Raw genomic sequence first — 17,141 nt, 5'->3', positions numbered from 1 at the left:
ATATTTATCAAACATATTCTTTTTGTACGAGAGAGTTACCTTGTGAGTTTCCGGAAGTTAGAGTATCTATGGTGACGCTTACTGTGGTAAAGTTCGCTGTTGCTGCGATTGAGAGAGCTTGATACAGGTACGTTTTTAAATTGTTTGACGGCATAATTTATGGAATCCCTAATTTATGATTGCAATTCACCTGAATACATCTTTATTGATCGATGCTTGTTAAGTATCAACGGGCTTATGAATGGTGAAAGAAACCAGTTGTCTGCTTCAAAAATCCGTCAACAAAATTGACATTTGATTGAGCCCGAGCGCATGTTGCATGAACATGAAGTTAATTTAATAATAGGGTTGGCCTACATTCCACACCAAATATAGTAGGCCTACCCTAACCAAAACTTGAGATCCACCCTTGATTCGACCGAACTTAACTTTTCAATAAATATTGTTCCACATGAACTCATGTTTTGCATTCAAAATAAGGCCGACACTATTTCTCCGAACGTTTGGGAAAATAAAGCTAGGCACTTTTTCTCCGAACGTTCGGGAAAATAAAGCTGGGCACTATTTCTCCGAACACTCTGAAATCACATCCTTTCCCGCAAATTTCGGATATTATATAGAGTATAGGCCTACCAAAGATTGTTTGTATACAATAATGGTTCAATCGGTCCAGAAAAGTCTGCAGTAAATATTTATAAAGAAATGCTACAGTTCCAAACAGTTTTTCGCTACAGATATGACGTGTTGCCTATGAAGGGTGCTGCTCTTAAACTTAATGAACTTAATGTATTGTGTTCACTCGTGTGCTGTCTAGATCTAGAATCTAGATCTACGGAGGGTTATTGATAACGACACATAGAACTAGCTTCTGCGTTTGTCGCGGCCGCGACCAATCAATCGTTGGTCGATTTTTTGGAATTTTTTTATAGGGGAATAAAAGTCAAATTAAAAAAAAAAAAGAAAAAAAAGAAACCGGAACCTCTTTACTTTTGAAAGAAAGTTCACTTAGCTTAACACTTAGTCTCTTTCTCACTTGTTGTCACCACGTTGATTTGTTGAATACGTTACAGTTACTTTTATTTTCCCTCTTTGACTCTTTGTGGTGTTTTATTTTGTTAGTGTGTAATTTTTTTCTTGTTACTGTTCTGATGTGTTGTTTTTCTACCATTTTTTTGTGGGGAAAGGAGGGGGGGGGGGGGGTGTTGCATAGTGTAACGTCATTTAATTTGATGTTCCTTCCTTCATTAGATTCTAAATATATATACATGTATATATATATATAGGCTATAGATTTAAATGTTTTATGTTAGAGCGTACGTTCCACCAAAACCGATTACATGTACTGACACTGGCAGGCCCCTTAATGTGTGTGATTCCATAATTTACATGTAATATCCTGTACTTTTTAAAAAAAAATTACGCACTTTTAGGGTTAAAACAGGCAATTTTCTTCGGACAGGTTGACACACACGCTTATTTGTTTATTTTTGTGGTTGTTTATGGGCTGTTCGACTAATTTTGATTTCATTCTGTTGTGAAACCTTTCTTTTTCACGTTTTTACACTCACCTAAAAATCTCTAGACTAGCTCTTTAAAATTGAAATAGATAGACCCAAAAATTTGCTCCTGTGTGTGTGTGTGTGTGTGTGTGTGTGTGTCTATTCATGTGCATGTGTTAGTGTGTCTGTGTGTGGTAGTAAGTGTGTAAGTGGAGAGTGAGGAGTGTGTGTGTTTTTCGGGCTTTTAAATTTCAGCCTTTATTCAGTAACAGTTAAAAGTATACAAAAATAGAAACACAGGATCTACACTCCAGGGCTCATGAGTCGTTCCTCTCTTTCAGTTTCACTCATTCGTTCAATTCCCGTGTTCTCTCCCGCGGCTCATTCCCGTCCTCATGACTTTCACACCCTACCCCCTCCCTCCAGGCACACACAAAGAAAATCTCATTCATTCCCTTGCACCCTGCGAACCATGGGGTGGGGGGGGGGGGTGTCGGTGTCGTCGTCTTGTAGTTGCTGTCACCTGTGGATACACTCGTAAATTCTACCTTTGACCCGCTCTTTCACTCACACTGTCTCTCCATCCACAACTCAGCTCGTCATACGTTCAAAAGTTGCCCACTGATCACGTTTAGTTAGTGTGTGTATAAGTTTGTGTGTGTACATGTGCATGATGGTGGTGGGTGTGTGGTGGGTGTTACTGAAGGTTGTATGTAGGCGGGCTTGCCATGCGGTGTTCCTTCCCAGACCAGAGGCAGAATGAAAGTTGGCGCCGAACTCTTGCAATAAATAGGCAGAAAATCACGAGACCGGAAGCCGGAAACCGTTAGGAGAAATAAAGATCGGCACTATTTCTCCGAACGTTCGGAGAAATAGTCACTTCGTCAAAATAATGCCAGCTGCTGTTTCTTTCTCACTTTCTCATTCTTTTTTTTTTAATTCTTTTTTTTGGGGGGGGGCTGCACATATAAATTTGTAGCATTTTCTTTTCTCGAATATAGATCTACGTGATTTATTCTGGGAGGAATTCGCTAATTAACAAACCACTGTAAACATATACAATTTAAGTAATTAGAGGATTTGGTTTGGGGTAGGGGAAAGCGGAGGGTTAGGGGTTGGGTCAGGGTTAGGGTAAAGTCTCTTCTATATTGTGTTTTTTGAGATGATTACTCATTACAGAAGTCCTCCTTTGTTCTAATCATAAGCTCTGACATTTATATTATTATAGGTCTCCAAGCATTTTCTGACTTTTATAATTACATACGGTACTCTGAATCCCATGATCGTATGCTATTGGTATGTTTTACTGATTCTGATCCCTTCTATGTTTAACCCTATTACTGGCAAGTGCTGATTAGATTGTCAATAAAATCGGCAATTTCCAGTTGATGGAATCTACACGAGTCTCCACGAATCCACAAAAATGCCGATGCTGAACGAATGTGCACTAGATCTAATTTTAAAAAGAAGGACCTCCTGTAGTTATTAGAACTCTTTTTGAGCCAGAGGAATGGAAAAGATGGTCTGTTATTTTAGAAACGCCGGCAGGCGCGACTCTGCATATCAGTGAAAATGGTTAATTCTTTGGGTCCTCGGCAGTTTCCGATATTTCCGGCAAATTTTAGGGGAGAAATGTCGAAATCGTAAATTTTTTTCAGCGTATGTAAAGCTTTTGCAAAGAGCTTTCCAAATATAAAAAGTTTTCTGGTCTTTGTATCTATCACATATGTAGGGCCTACTTATTTAAACTTATTTTTAAAGATACATCTATAAGAATTTCCCCTGACACATGCAAGTTTACCACTGACAGTAATAAGGTTAAATGTTTTTTTAACTCAAACATTTTCATAGAAGGTAGAAAAGTGATGTTTTTATTAAGAGTGCGAAGTATAGGACAATGCTCAGAATAACCTCTTTTGGAATGTTTTAACTGATCTTGTTTCTAAACCAAATCATTAATAGTTTGCACATTTGATTAAACTACAGAAGTACTTAAACCTCTCGTATTGACCTAGGCAAATAATGACTTTATGAAGTATTCTATGCTTTAATTGCAATTTCTAGTAGCCTACTTTGAAGTTATAGTAAATCATGTAATAATAAAAATAGCATTTGTATAGTGTGAATTCCTGCTCAACAACAAGCTATAGCGCTTTACAATCTCTATTATTACCCCAACAGACCTGGTAGCATTTTTAAACAATTTCAACATCCTAGGAAGCATACATGCAGTGCAAGCTGCCATTTTTATAGGCCCTAACACTAACATACTGACAAGATCTTTCGCTGTCTATGGCCGGGTACCCATTCTCACCTGGGTGAAGTGAGGGAAATTCGTGTAAAATGCCTTTCTTAAGGACACAATGTCAGGCCTGAGGCTTGAACCCCTGAACCCACTACCACTAGACAACTGATGCCACGTGTAGAGAGTAAAATTTATATCAAACAGAATTAAGCATATATATATATATACTCATCATTGTATGCATATCAGTGGTCTGAAATAAAAATGAAAATTGAATGCGGCCCGAAAAAGCTCTATGAATGTTTTTGAATTATAATATTTTTAGGTGAATTTATTGTGTTTAGGCCGCTTTAAAATTTTCCCTAAAAGGGAATAAAAATATGTAACACATCAACAGCAGACTTAAGAATAGAAACAAACATTTTTACTACTCTACCACCGTAAAGAGGACTTTAAAAGTAAGGTCAGTGCATACTGGCTGCCATTGAAAAGTAAAGCTCGTCTCATGATACTAGCGACGATAAAAGTAGGCCCTATATTGAAAGAAACAATATTTTTTATGGAGTTAAAGAATAATTCCATTTGAAGGAATTCCTCTCTCTCATAGGGTCTTTGTAAAAAATCGATTTTTATATCCGAAAAGTTGCTTCTGTTAAAATTCTTTCTTTTTTTTTTTTCAGATATCATGTCGGAACCGCAAGAAGATGCAGCTCCTGCTGCAGCTTCAGAGGGTGGAGAAGAAAAGCCAGGAAGCAGAGCAGAAGGAGCACAAGAAGATGGCAAAAGTGGAACAGGGAAATCACAGGGCAACTCAAAGCAGCCATCGAGATCTCCATCTGTCACATCGGAGAAAAGTCAAGACAATGCTAAGAAAGGGATGGATGAAATTGAGCCTGATGAAAATGCTCAGGATAACAAGGTTGGAGATTGGAGGAATATGAGGCGAATAATTGCAGAGGATCCTGAATGGTCGCTTGCTACTGTCCCTCTTCTAAACGAACTGGTTGTCAAACACATTGTAGCAAATTTTGAAAGTAAGTTCAGTCTTGCGAATTAATGAGCAATTGCAATTTCTAGTACTTTGAAGTTATAGTAAATCATGTAAAGGGTAAAATTTTTATTGGATAGATTATGCATAATATATTGTAATTCATCATTATATTCAAATTAGTGGTCTGGAATAAAGATAAAAATTGAATGCAGCCCCCAACAACTCTGTGAATGTTTTTAAATTGTAATATTTTGAGGTGAATTTATTTTATGTTTACTTTTCTTTTTTTCTAGAAGAGAGTAAAAATATGTAACAAATCAACATTTTAATGTAGAGATACACATAACTGAGGTAATATTGTAGGCTGCATGTATTACATACACAGTACTAGAATGTATTTATTTGTCGTGCTAAATTCTGGTTACTTTCTATCATAATATTATCAGCAGAAATGAAAGATGAGAATGATCTTATAGAAAACAATCAGATTCCCCCATTCCACCATTTTTTAACCCTATCCGTACGCCTGGGGTCATTTTGTACCCCAGGGGTTGTATTCTTCACATTTTAGAACACTTCTAGTGCGAAACTTTCAGTATTTCTCAAAAAATCATTTTGACAGACTGCTATGCAAAGCGCATCGATCGGATTAACGAGTAAATTTTCTGTTTGGAAAGTGGGGGCACAAAGTTCCCCACGTTGTATGGATATGATAGTAAAACATGACACACGGATAGGGTTAAGTATATGTCAAAGTACATGTATTTAGTTAAGCAGGATTTGTTGTTTGGTTTGTTTGGGGGGGGGGGGGGGTTAAATTAGAAACCTTTGCTAACTGTGTTTTTATTCGCCTGCGAGAATTATCCTTTTAGGCTGGGTTTTTGGGGGAGTTTTTAACACTGCAGATGTATTTGCTCAGATGATGAGATAAGAATGATTGAAAGAAGAACATTATATGTAAAGACTGAGCTAAAAAAACTGATGTACAATATAATGAAATTAGTAATAGTAAGTTTTCTTTCTTTTTGCAGATAATTCAAACGTATTGAAGGATCTGCTCACAAAGCACCAAAAGAAAGTCTTGGAGAAGATTTCCACTGACTTACCCTTGAAAGTGACAGCTTTACTCGTTGACGATGAGGGATTTTGGCAAAGGTGTTGCAAAGCCCGTTGGGAAATTTGTGATGTTTCAGCATATGGCCAGAGTTGGAAAAGAATGTACTTTGAGAAGAATTTACAACAGATTATTGAGCTGTTTGTTCCGGAGACAACAGACCCAGCTCAGCTAGATGAAACCCTAGCTCTGTCTGCAAATTTCATTAAAAAACTGGATATCCGCCAGCTCCTCCCGCCTGTGAGGGAGGCTCCAAAGGGCCCAGATTTTGATGATGTTTCTGATGCAGGAAGTGATACTGGTGATGAGCCAGAATGTGATCATTTCAACTTTGGGCCTGTCCTAAAGCAGCTTCCTTACCTGGAAGAACTCCACCTCACATATGGTGTAAGAGACTGTGGCATGAACTTTGAGTGGAGTTTGTTTCAGTTCACAGCTAGAGACTGTCTTCAACTTTCACAGTGTGTTGCTGCATGCAAAACTTTGAAAGTGTTCAGACTTCATCGCAGCAAGGTTGATGATGACAAGGTATGATTTTTATTTATAAAGAGTGACGAGTGCTGTGTGTCTTGAAATAAAAGGCTGCAAATCTTATGAATATTATATTGAGATACTCTCTAGTTTTCTTTGTGATGGGAAAGGGAAATGAAAGTTACAGTTTGTGTCTTGTTCTCATCATGTGATAGAACTTCTAAAATGTCATTCACAACAGTGTAAACCATGGCATTTTGCCAACACATTTTGCTATTGTGCTGCTCTCATGTTAATGTGATCAGTGTTTTAGACATTTAATAAAAATACTCATCCTTGCGTAACAGCCCATTATAACTGCAAACGGTTAAAACTAAATGTGACTAATGCTGCAATGCATATCCTTGAACATATTTTTGTGTAGAATATGTTTTGAACTTATTCTAGTGGTGCAGTGTGGTGGATGCTCAATGGAACTGAAAGAATGAATAATGTCATCTGACTTTGCATGTATGTCCATAAAAAAAGAAAGAAATTTGTCCAAAAAGTCTTCTATGATTCTCATTCTAAGTTTTGATTTTGATTTTCCAACATTATCCCTGATTTGTAAAATGACTTATATGTATTATATATATAAAAGGATAAAAATCAGATATTGATGTGCCTGGCAAAGAGGTTATTAATCTCATTATGTGAAAGAATTAGATTCAAAAGGATATTTTTTCTTGAGCAGAGAATGATCTGATTCTTTTGAAATCTGCTGACATGCTATAATTAGCTGTAGATTCTTTTTGCTGATTGAAATGTTTCATGTTATTGCACAGGTAAGAGTTCTCATAAGTCACATACTGGATCACCCTGGGATGATTGAGCTTGATTTGTCTCACAACATCATCGGAGACCGAGGCGCCCGTGCAGTGGGTAAATTCTTGAACAACCACAGCCAACTGGTGAAACTGAACCTGTGTGACAACCAGATTAGAGTTCCAGGAGCTCAAGCCATTGCTCATGCCCTCACCAAAAATAACTTGCTACAGGTAATTTCTGTTTAACTCACTTGAGCCAGAGTTATTTTTCACCCAACAACCATTGCAGCCTGACACTTAAAAGGTATATATTGAAGCATTAACCTCAAAAAGACTGTGAAAGCTATCATAATTTGTTTTAATGCATTAGAGAAAGAAAGAAATGCTCTCAGAGAAAAAGAAAACAACATCTCATTTGTCCAAATAGTTTTTATTTTATCAATATTTTGAAATGGCAATGTCTGGGGGTTACGCAATTTATAATAAAATCATGTATCGCAATGCAGGGGTGACTGACTTAGTCCGTTACAGCTAAAAAAAAGTATGGCGCATAACTTCACCAAATTTTTTAACAAAACGAAACAAGTGGGTCAACTGTTGGCTCACCGCTCCTCGTAGCTTGTGACCGAAAAACGCTGGAGATATCGATCGATGAAGTGCATCCCATAAATACACAGGATTAGGCCTCCGGGCCAGCGTGGTGTACCGTAAGTACATAGAAATAACATGTATCACTTTTCCGATAAAACTACGACAGCTACCGAGTTGAAAGTTGGCAAGTACCTGCAAAAAGATAAATATGTCCCCATGACGGAGCTCGATTTTCTATTTATTTCTTCCCTGAATTTAGAAAAATATATTTGACAAAAAGTTCCCGTCCTTCTTTGGCCTTTGTGATTATTCTGCTGAGAAACGAAACAAATCTGCGTAGCTCTCCTTCACAACGGAAGTTCATTACCGCTCGCCTAAGAAACTCGATTCAAGAAACGAGGTGAGTAATTTTCGAGACTCACCTGTAGTACGTGGAGATGTGATCCTGTGTATGCATCCAAAGAGTTGTTTTTAATATAGGGCCCAAAGAGAAAAACTTTTTTATAACTGGTTCAAGATTTTTTTGGAAAATATTTTTGTTTGGTCGCTAGCCTATAGAAGTGCCATGCAGAGTTTTGCAGGCATATATAGGTAAATTTGTCAATGAGTTAGAATTTTTTTTACGCTGTCAGAGGAAAATGAACAAGTTATAGACACTGCCTCTGTTATTTTGAAGATGTTGGTGTGTTCCTTTTACAGTGTAGCAGCCCTTTGGTGGATTATTATTGTCTTAATGCTATTTTGTGGTGATGTAAGGCGAAACCCGTATTTTGTGATTGTGAAGGGCTAGACAGTAGGGTTGGGGCGAGCGGACGGACGGGTTCGTTACTCGCGGACTCAGTCAGAGCGAACGGGTAACGGACGGCCATGAGAGCGAACTGCGAACCTCAAGACAGTTCGTTTTTTTGGGTCCGCTCCACAATTTGACTCTCTCAGCGAGCGGACTGCGGACCTCAAGCCTCAAGTCAGTTCGTTTTTTTGGGTCCGCTCCACAATTTTATTCACTGGGCGGGCGGGCTAACGAACGAACTCTAGCAGACGAGATACTCGACGCGAGATTAGACCCGTCATCTATTGTTTGTTAATTAGGCCTGATGTTTCAAACCACTAGCAGTGCCACAGATAGTGAGAGAGGCTGGTGACGTAGTACTATGTGTGTAACCTTTCACCTCGTGCGTGGGGCACACTGTGTACGTTCCAATTATCTCAAAGACCGGGGGGGGGGGGGGCGGAAATTTCCGCCATGAGCCATGAACGCCTTGCTACAATGTGAGACAGGAGGGTGATTTTTTAATTTAAAAAATTTTTTTTGGGGAGGGGGGGGTGCAAGTTGTAGACATTGGAAGGAGTCGTTCCCGTCCGTCCGTCCGTCCGCCCGCTCGAATACATGGAGTCTCTCGGTCCGCCCGTCCGCTGGCTCGCTAAACGAACTGTTGTCTCTGTCCGATGTGTAGCGAGTAGCGAACTACTCTTCACAAACGGACGGTTCGTTACCCGTCCGCTCGTTTGCGGGTAGTGCCAGCGAGTAGTTCGTTACTCGCGGATGCTAATTTTGCGAGCCCGATCCAACCCTACTAGACAGCAATACCCTAAAGCAATGTAGATCAAGAGAGGAGTTAATCAAGGCATATAGATCTAGAAGCCAGGTGGGACTGTGAAAGGCTAGACAGCAATGTAGATGTAAAATGCCTCCGCGGCGTAGACCAGTAGGAGCAGTGATGCCAAGGCGTCGACCTCGAGCAAAGCCGGGTACTCATCTAGTTAAACATAAACGGGAAGGTCAAGATTCCGAATGAATTCTTGCAGCTGGGCTAAAGCAAAATTCAAGAGAATGACGAATGTTTGTTGTTGTTGTTTTTTTATTATTTGGAAATATCATATAGGTTATACAGGCCAAAATACTTTAAATTTAAAAAATGCATATGCTGTGTTCTTTGTACTCAACCGGCATCAAAATTTTTACTCCTGAAATCTTTTATTGTGATAAATGATTTTTTCAGTTGTTTTGAATCTGTTAACACATCATTGTGCAGTCAAACTCCGTTATACCGCCTGCCTTGGGACAAGCATGAAATTGGCGGTACAGCGGGGCTGGCGGTACAACGAGGTTTTCATGTCCTCTGCTAAATACATGTTGCTCTGACTGCTTATTGTCAGGGGAACCTGTTAACCACAATCGCTAGATGAAGCAATGAGTTATATCTCTTCAATATGTCACTTAGAGTTGAGCGTGAGTCCTGATTAAATAAAAGCCCCTCAGGCATTCGCCATCCTGTAAGTTATTGGGTTGATATTTTGCAGGGGGGGGGGGGGGGTGGCGGAGTTTCTCCAGGGGACTTAAAAATGTAATTCTTTTTTTTTTAAATATTGATCAAGGTCTAAAAATACATCAAAGTTAGATTCTAGTCAGATTCACTCGGGGAGCGAAATTTGAGGCTGAATTACAAAGTTATGTTTTATTTTAATTGTGTTCTTTTACATTACCTAGATCTATCCATATTGTCTGAAATCGACAAGGCAAGATCGGGGAGATGGGATGGGCGGGGAGGGAGCAAATCGGGTAAAAGTGTGTGATCTCGACCTAGGCCTAGCTCGTAGACTTGTGTGTGAAACATTGTCAAACAACCTCCAAGTCAATGTGCCATGCGCCATGTGTAGCCAAGTGTGTACTGTGTACTTCTGACAGCCAGTTCGCTGGCGGTACAACAGGGCAAATTTGCGGTAGTTTAGTAAGGACCAAACAACTGAGACAGTTGGCGACGAGTGGTGTAAAGACGCAAATATCTTGTTTATATAGGGGATTCTTTTCGTACATTGGCAAAACCTTGCAGTAAGCAGGGCTGGCGGTACAACGGGAAGAGGGGGGGGGGGGGGGGGATACAATGAGGTTTGACTGTACAAAAAAAGTTTTAAATTTTGAAGATCATGAAAGGTATCCAAATATTAGCAGGCTTTCAAACAATTTTTTGTGCTCGTTTACATGATCTATCAAAGGTCAGATAGGAATAAATGTCCAAATAAGAATTGTTGAGGACGGTATTTTCTCCCAATGAGTAGGTCTTCATTCTACATACGGTTTTTGAGCTTTTAATGTGTAAATGTATGACAGTATTGACACATGCATGTAATTTTTTGTTTACCAACAGTACTTGAATCTGAGGCTGAATCGTCTTGGTGACGAAGGGGGCCAAGCAATCAGTAGAGCACTTTTGAAGAACAGGACCCTTGTGGAGATTAACCTTGGATCAAATGACCTAGTTGAACCAACAGCTGCTATTTTATCTCAAGTTGTGATGCAGAACCAAGTCCTCAGGTCCATTGACTTGTCTTGCAACAGGCTTGGCCCAGTGAGTACACCTCTGCAAATTGTTTCAATTAGATGAAATCCTAGCTGTATAAATTTTTACTTGCCTTTTTTTAATAGTGGTTCATATTTTCTAGTTTTTAGGTTTATATTATGTAAATGAAAAGTTGGTCCACAGCTCATTTAGTTACAATGAAAAGTGCTCCTTTGCCGCTTGATTCACAGTTTGTCCTTGTAAGTCTGAAGTCCAGCTGATTCTATAATTTTGTAACTCCCCTTTTAGATGGGTTATATCACAATTTAGTTCTCAGTTACATATATATATATAATTAATTTCATTTCACTTCCAGAGAAAGTGCAAAATACATACTTTGTGGGGGAACAGAAATAATTGTGTTTATCTCACTGAATCATGATGGAATTAGATATTTAGCTTTTATCTGCACAATGGGTCACTGAGTTAGAAACTCTATGGGCAATAGCCTTTCTAAGCCTTTCATAAAATAGGTAGCACATTTGTGATCTATCTATGCTTTCAACCTGGAATTAAGATTCAAAACGAAGAAAAATTTACTATTTTACCATGTGTATTCAAAGAAATCTTCACATTCCAGTTCTTGTAACATAACAAGAATCTCGGGGGGGGGGGGGGGGGGGGGGGGGGGGTCCCTAAAAATAATTTCCCCCCCCGGGGGGGGTCAAAAAAAAAAAAAAAGGGGGGGTTTCCCAAATCACACAGTTCGCCTCTGAGGTCGGAGAGACCCGCCGTTTCTTATATTTGGTACCCCCTTTTTGAGGTGGTTATCTCCCAGTCAGTCGCCATGACCAACGATCACAGAATAATATTTCTTGTCCCTCACGAGAGAGGTGCAAATACACGTCGTGTGGGGGGAGAGAAAAAATTGTGTTTTTTTCTTATTCTTGAGGGATGTCAAAATTTTGCTTTTCCCGGCAAAAGGGTTGAGGGGGTAGAAAACTAAATGTCTTTTTGCTGTCTACAACCGGACAAAAATTGGGTCGGCGCTTTGGGGGCCTATCATGTTCTCACCGCGGAAATGAGGTTAAAAAAGAGAGAGAATTTCTTTTTTTTCCGGGGGTGTTTACAGGGTCCCTCCCCTCCCCGTTTTTTTAAATTAACCAAATTTCCCGGGGGGGGGGGGGGGGGGGGGGGGGTTCCATGAAAATTCTTCTCACTGCTGGTTGCTATTAATAGACAGAATTGGCTGACTTTGCCAATTATCTCTGTATTGCAGTAGTCCTGGCAGTCAAAATACAAGGTTTCTACCAGTGACCGCCTTATTATCTTCAGGGTTGAATTTAATTATGTTTGTTTCTGCCACGTTTGAATGGTTCAATTACATTTTTGCTTTGTCATTTCAAGGAGCGTTTTGATATAGCCTACATAACTTTTCATCATATGTGAGGCAGTGTGGTGAAATCAGGTGCTCGTCAAAATAATGAAAGTCAAGATATTGGCATTTTTCCGTAGGTTTAGGAATTTTTATCGAATTTTTTATTTTTGGCTCAACACCTTTCATGCCTTTAAAGAACACATTTCTGTGTGGATTTTACCAAAACCGTGGATTAAAGGCTTAAAAGATGTAAATTTTCAGTTTCCACAGACTCTTAACTCAGTCGCTATGCCGAGCCGTGGGGGGGCGACGCGGCTAAAGTGCCGTCAGTACGCTAAGCCGCCCCGGCGGCTCAAGAACCGGCGTTCAATTTTAGCTTGGTTTCTATTCCAATCCACCTATCCATGTTAAAATAAAGGTCATAATATAATGTTGACTTCCGGGTCAAGCGTTTCGACCGAAAATCGGAAGTTTTGATTCAGTTTTGAAACACGATTTCGAAGTTTATGCGACATTGTTTTATCGCGAAGCCCAAATTATAGCCCAGACACCAGTCTTAGTACCTTTACACAACAAAATGTATCATTATTTTGCTCACTAAAGAAATGTAGGACTCTTCTTTATAATATTGATACTATTGGACTCAAATTGCCAGTGCACTGTAATTGAGAAATCAATATTTGGCCTAGATCTAAATAGTCAAAATATTTTTTCTCCCCAAAATCACTATATACTTTTTGGTGAAATTACTCTAAAAGTACCACTCAAGACATGTATAGGTTTATTCCAAATGCAATTCTGAATAATTACATATAAGATTTTCTGTTTGTGATCCTTTTTTCAAAATTATTTTTAAAATTATTTTTTTCCAATATCGGATGTTATGATCCAAATGTACAAATATTATGGAATGTATGTAAATAACTGCACATTTTAAAAATATTTTACTGTTCTATATACAGTTATGGTTATTTTGATGTATCATTTTACTAGATGCAAACATATTTTTTGAGTTTCACCTGAGATTATTAAATTTTTATTTTCAAATTTTATCCGCATCCAATCACAATTGTGTTGCATAATCGCCTCTTACAGGAACCAAAGTTGAAAAATACACAAATAAACAATACAGATGTATTCTACAAACCATACTGAAAATGTTGGTATATAATATGTTGATATTTATTGTATTTTATGGCCCCAAAGACCTGTGAACTGCGCACTAGTCATCATCACATTTCGCCCTCCCGAAAAAAATTCATCCACAAGCCGAAAATAATACGTAGCGAATGAGTTAAGCTAAGGAAACAACTCAACTTTGGCAGCCGTTTTTTCGCTAATTTTACCTCTGAAACGAGGCGACCCCCACTTCCTTGAATCGCCAATATCTTCACTCGTATCCAAGATAAATGGATATTTTTTTATCAAAAGCAAGGCAAATAGACAGGCTTTAAGATGATACCAATAACTCCATATATGCCCCAAAATTGATGAGCGCTTGATTCCACCGCATCATGACACATATTTTAAATTCAGCTGAGCTTTTGAGTAGAAGTCCTTTTGGGTAAAAGCCATAATATATTGAATGATGATTTGGTCGAACTCAAACTTTTCTAAGTCTTTTTAATAGAAAACAATTGTTCTAATATTAAAATGGGATTTTTTGTGTGTGTGTTCAGGATGGAGGTAAACAACTGCAAGAAGGAATGGAAGACAACACAACAATTATTCACATGGACCTCAGACTGACAGAGTCCGGACAAGAGTCAGAATATTGTATCAACCAGATTCTGCACAGAAACCAGGAAGCTGACAGAGAACACAGGATCAAAGACAGTGAGGCTGCCAATGCTGTGTATAAGAAGACAGCAATAGAACCCCAAGCCGCCCATCGCTATCAGTTGCCTCCTACAGCGATTATTGCTTGAATGTCCAGAATATTTATTTGTGTAATGATTAGAGAGGTAAAGACAGATAACACATGAACAGATGTATAGAATGATCACGTGTATTCACAAGATATAAGCAAACTGAGTTCGCCTCTTATTATTAATTCTCTTGATGTTAGAGTTTCCACTTGGGGTGGGGGAGGGAGGGGGGGTGGAAGAAGAATGTGAATCTTTTGTTGAACTATCATTCTTTTAAACTGTTCTTCAACACACTTATATTTTAAGAAATTAAAATAATGTGTATACTTTTAAAATACGATGTGAATTCGTATAGTCTAGCAGTCTTTTTGCCCTTCTTGTACATTCTGTGCTGTGTATTTTTTTTTTTTTAATTTATTTAAAAAATCCTGAAGGGTTAATTAATTGAAAGAATCTGAAAACTTAGTTATTATGTATGCTCTATGCTTTAAAAACAAACAAACAGGTAAACCCAGAGTCATAATAAAAATGGACATTCTAAACCTGATAATGCTGAACTAAGCTGAATAATGTGATATTAGAAATTGTGTTGATCTATGTTTATGTGGATGGTATTGGAACAATAGGCTACACCTGTATATTTTAGAAATTGACTCAACTGTGTCCAATAGAAGGACGGGAGAGATTGTTTGTACAGTATAAAGTTGAATTGATTAAAGCCACTGAAATTCTATCAAGTCTTCGTGCCCTAACAATATGAGTTATTCTACTGTAAATATACCCTCAGAGCCTATACTTCATTCCATGGTTTTGTAACTCTTACTTTTTGTTAATTAAGCGAAAAGGTATGTGAAAATAGTTTGCCTCATATGGATGGTGAAAATAAACTGTGCACTATCATTACCTATGCTGTGGCTCTTTTAACTCTTTGGGTGGCTACTCTATCAGCTGGCAAGCAGGACTTGTATGAGCACCCGCTGTCATGGTGGACTCCTTTACACGACATCAGTTCCTAAGTAAAAGAAAAAGAATAAACATTTTAGGATTGTTTCCCTTCTTTTTCAGTACAGTACAATATAAGAATCTAGACTGAATAATCCGTGACTACGGGTAATCACGAGTACTTATATTTTATATTTCCCCACTCAACTAACAGATACTGTGTTTGTGTTGTGGGTGACAATCAAAAGGTTGCTTGGCCAATATTATGTTAAAACAGTGTTTTGGTGTGAGCAGTTGACCACACTTAGTTTTACATAAATATCAACTAATTTTGTTACGCTTATTCGAGAACACAACCCTTCGATCTCTGTCTTGGTCTCTCTTTCTGTCTCTGTCTCTCTGAGCTCTCTCTCTCCCTCCTCTTCTCTCTTTCTCTCCCACTCACTCTCTCACCATTTCTCCCTCTCTCTCTCTCTCTCTCTCTCTCTCTCTCTCTCTCTCTCTCTCTCTCACTCACTCTCTCCACATGTCTCGCTCCCTCTCCCTCTCTCTCTCTCTCTTTCTCTCTCTCTTTCTCTCTCTCTCTCTCTCTCTCTCTCTCTCTCTCTCTCTCTCTCTCTCTCTATCTGTCTGTCTGTCTGTCTGTAGGTCTGTCTATCTATTACATATTATATGTACATGCATGCACATCCACGCCTACAGATTTTAAAGAAATAGACACCTGCCTGTTATCTACTCCGTCTGAGAACCATGAGACAGTTTCTACCACCTGTAGCTGCACGTAAAAATGGCCCTCTTTTTTGTGGCTCATTGTTGAAAAGGGAAAAATAAAAATTATAGCAACTCTGACAAGGCACTGGTGGATTGTCCAGATTGAAAGACCAGGCCTTACTTCTTCTTCAGGTATCAGGTCTGGGGCAGATATTGACGATCCTGTTGTCTGCCTTTTTGATCAGATCGCTTTTTATCTTTTTGTTATTCGTGGCAGATGTAAAGCGGGGTGAAGAATGGATAAAGATGAATGAGAGACAGCAGGGAGATTTTGGGAAGGCAGTGATTACGCTGGACAGAGAATGTAGAGAGTGGCCGCAGGGGGCGACAGATGCTGAGATACGACAACTGATTGAAGAAACTTACGACACGGAGATGTGGTTGTATACGGATGGATCTGTTAAACGAGGGGGGGGGGAATCTGGATGGGGCTTCTCAGCAAGAGTGAGTGGCAGATTGGTGCAGTAACAGCAGAGATCATACGATATGACAACATCTAGCATGAGAATGGAGATAGAGGCATTCACTCAGGCTCTCAAATGGGTCACAACTCGACAAGCACTCATGTGATCTTTGTCACAGATTCTCAGAGCACTCTGAGGAAGATTGAGAGTGGGAACCTCAGAGCTGAATGGACAGAGCTCCTGAAGAAGACAACACTGAAAAAGATCACATGGATCTTCACCCCGGGCCTACTGGGGTCAAGGGCAATGAGCGGGCTGATGAGCTCGCTGGAAAAGCAAGACCTGAAAGGAAGCTGTGCCCTGACGAACCAGCGAACCTGCATAAGGTCATAGGAGCGTGCGGGACACTCTGAACCTTTTCAGTTGGTAGGAAATTTGATATTTTGCCCGGGTGGTGGCCGAAACCCACTCTTATCAATTTTGGACCATCAAGGGATCTTTAGCGTGCGCAACTTGCACTCGGGACCTCCGACATTTTTCGCCCTTGTCAGAGAATGCTAGGTGTAGATCTTTCCTACCAGAAGATTAGGGGGTGGGGCTGAAAGACAGCAGTAAGAAGGAGCAAAAGAGTAGCAGTAGAAAAGCTGCAGAAAGAGTCAGGAGCTCAGAGGAGGGGGCAAAGGAGGTGAGGGGGTAGGGGTAGAAAGTGGAGACGAAAGTAGACAACAGAACATTGTTAGAGAGCAGGAAAGATGTGAAAGGAGAAAATTTAAATTTAGAGAA

General features: G+C 39.3%; 1 protein-coding gene across 1 annotated transcript; it reads left to right on the top strand.

Annotated features, from left to right (window-relative positions):
* Positions 1-37: 37 nt before the first annotated feature.
* On the top strand, positions 38-15,144 carry LOC101854874 (dynein regulatory complex subunit 5). The gene is made up of 6 exons (XM_005100806.3): positions 38-127; positions 4,425-4,778; positions 5,767-6,377; positions 7,145-7,357; positions 10,864-11,064; positions 14,053-15,144. Exons 2-6 carry the CDS (start codon positions 4,430-4,432, stop codon positions 14,299-14,301), a joined length of 1,623 nt encoding a protein of 540 aa, XP_005100863.1. The 5' UTR covers positions 38-127; positions 4,425-4,429; the 3' UTR covers positions 14,302-15,144.
* The last annotated feature ends 1,997 nt before the right edge of the window (positions 15,145-17,141 follow it).

This window comes from Aplysia californica, unplaced genomic scaffold, assembly GCF_000002075.1.
Source record: "Aplysia californica isolate F4 #8 unplaced genomic scaffold, AplCal3.0 scaffold00261, whole genome shotgun sequence".
Classification (NCBI taxonomy): domain Eukaryota; kingdom Metazoa; phylum Mollusca; class Gastropoda; order Aplysiida; family Aplysiidae; genus Aplysia; species Aplysia californica.
This window is presented reverse-complemented; position numbering and strand designations above follow the sequence as displayed.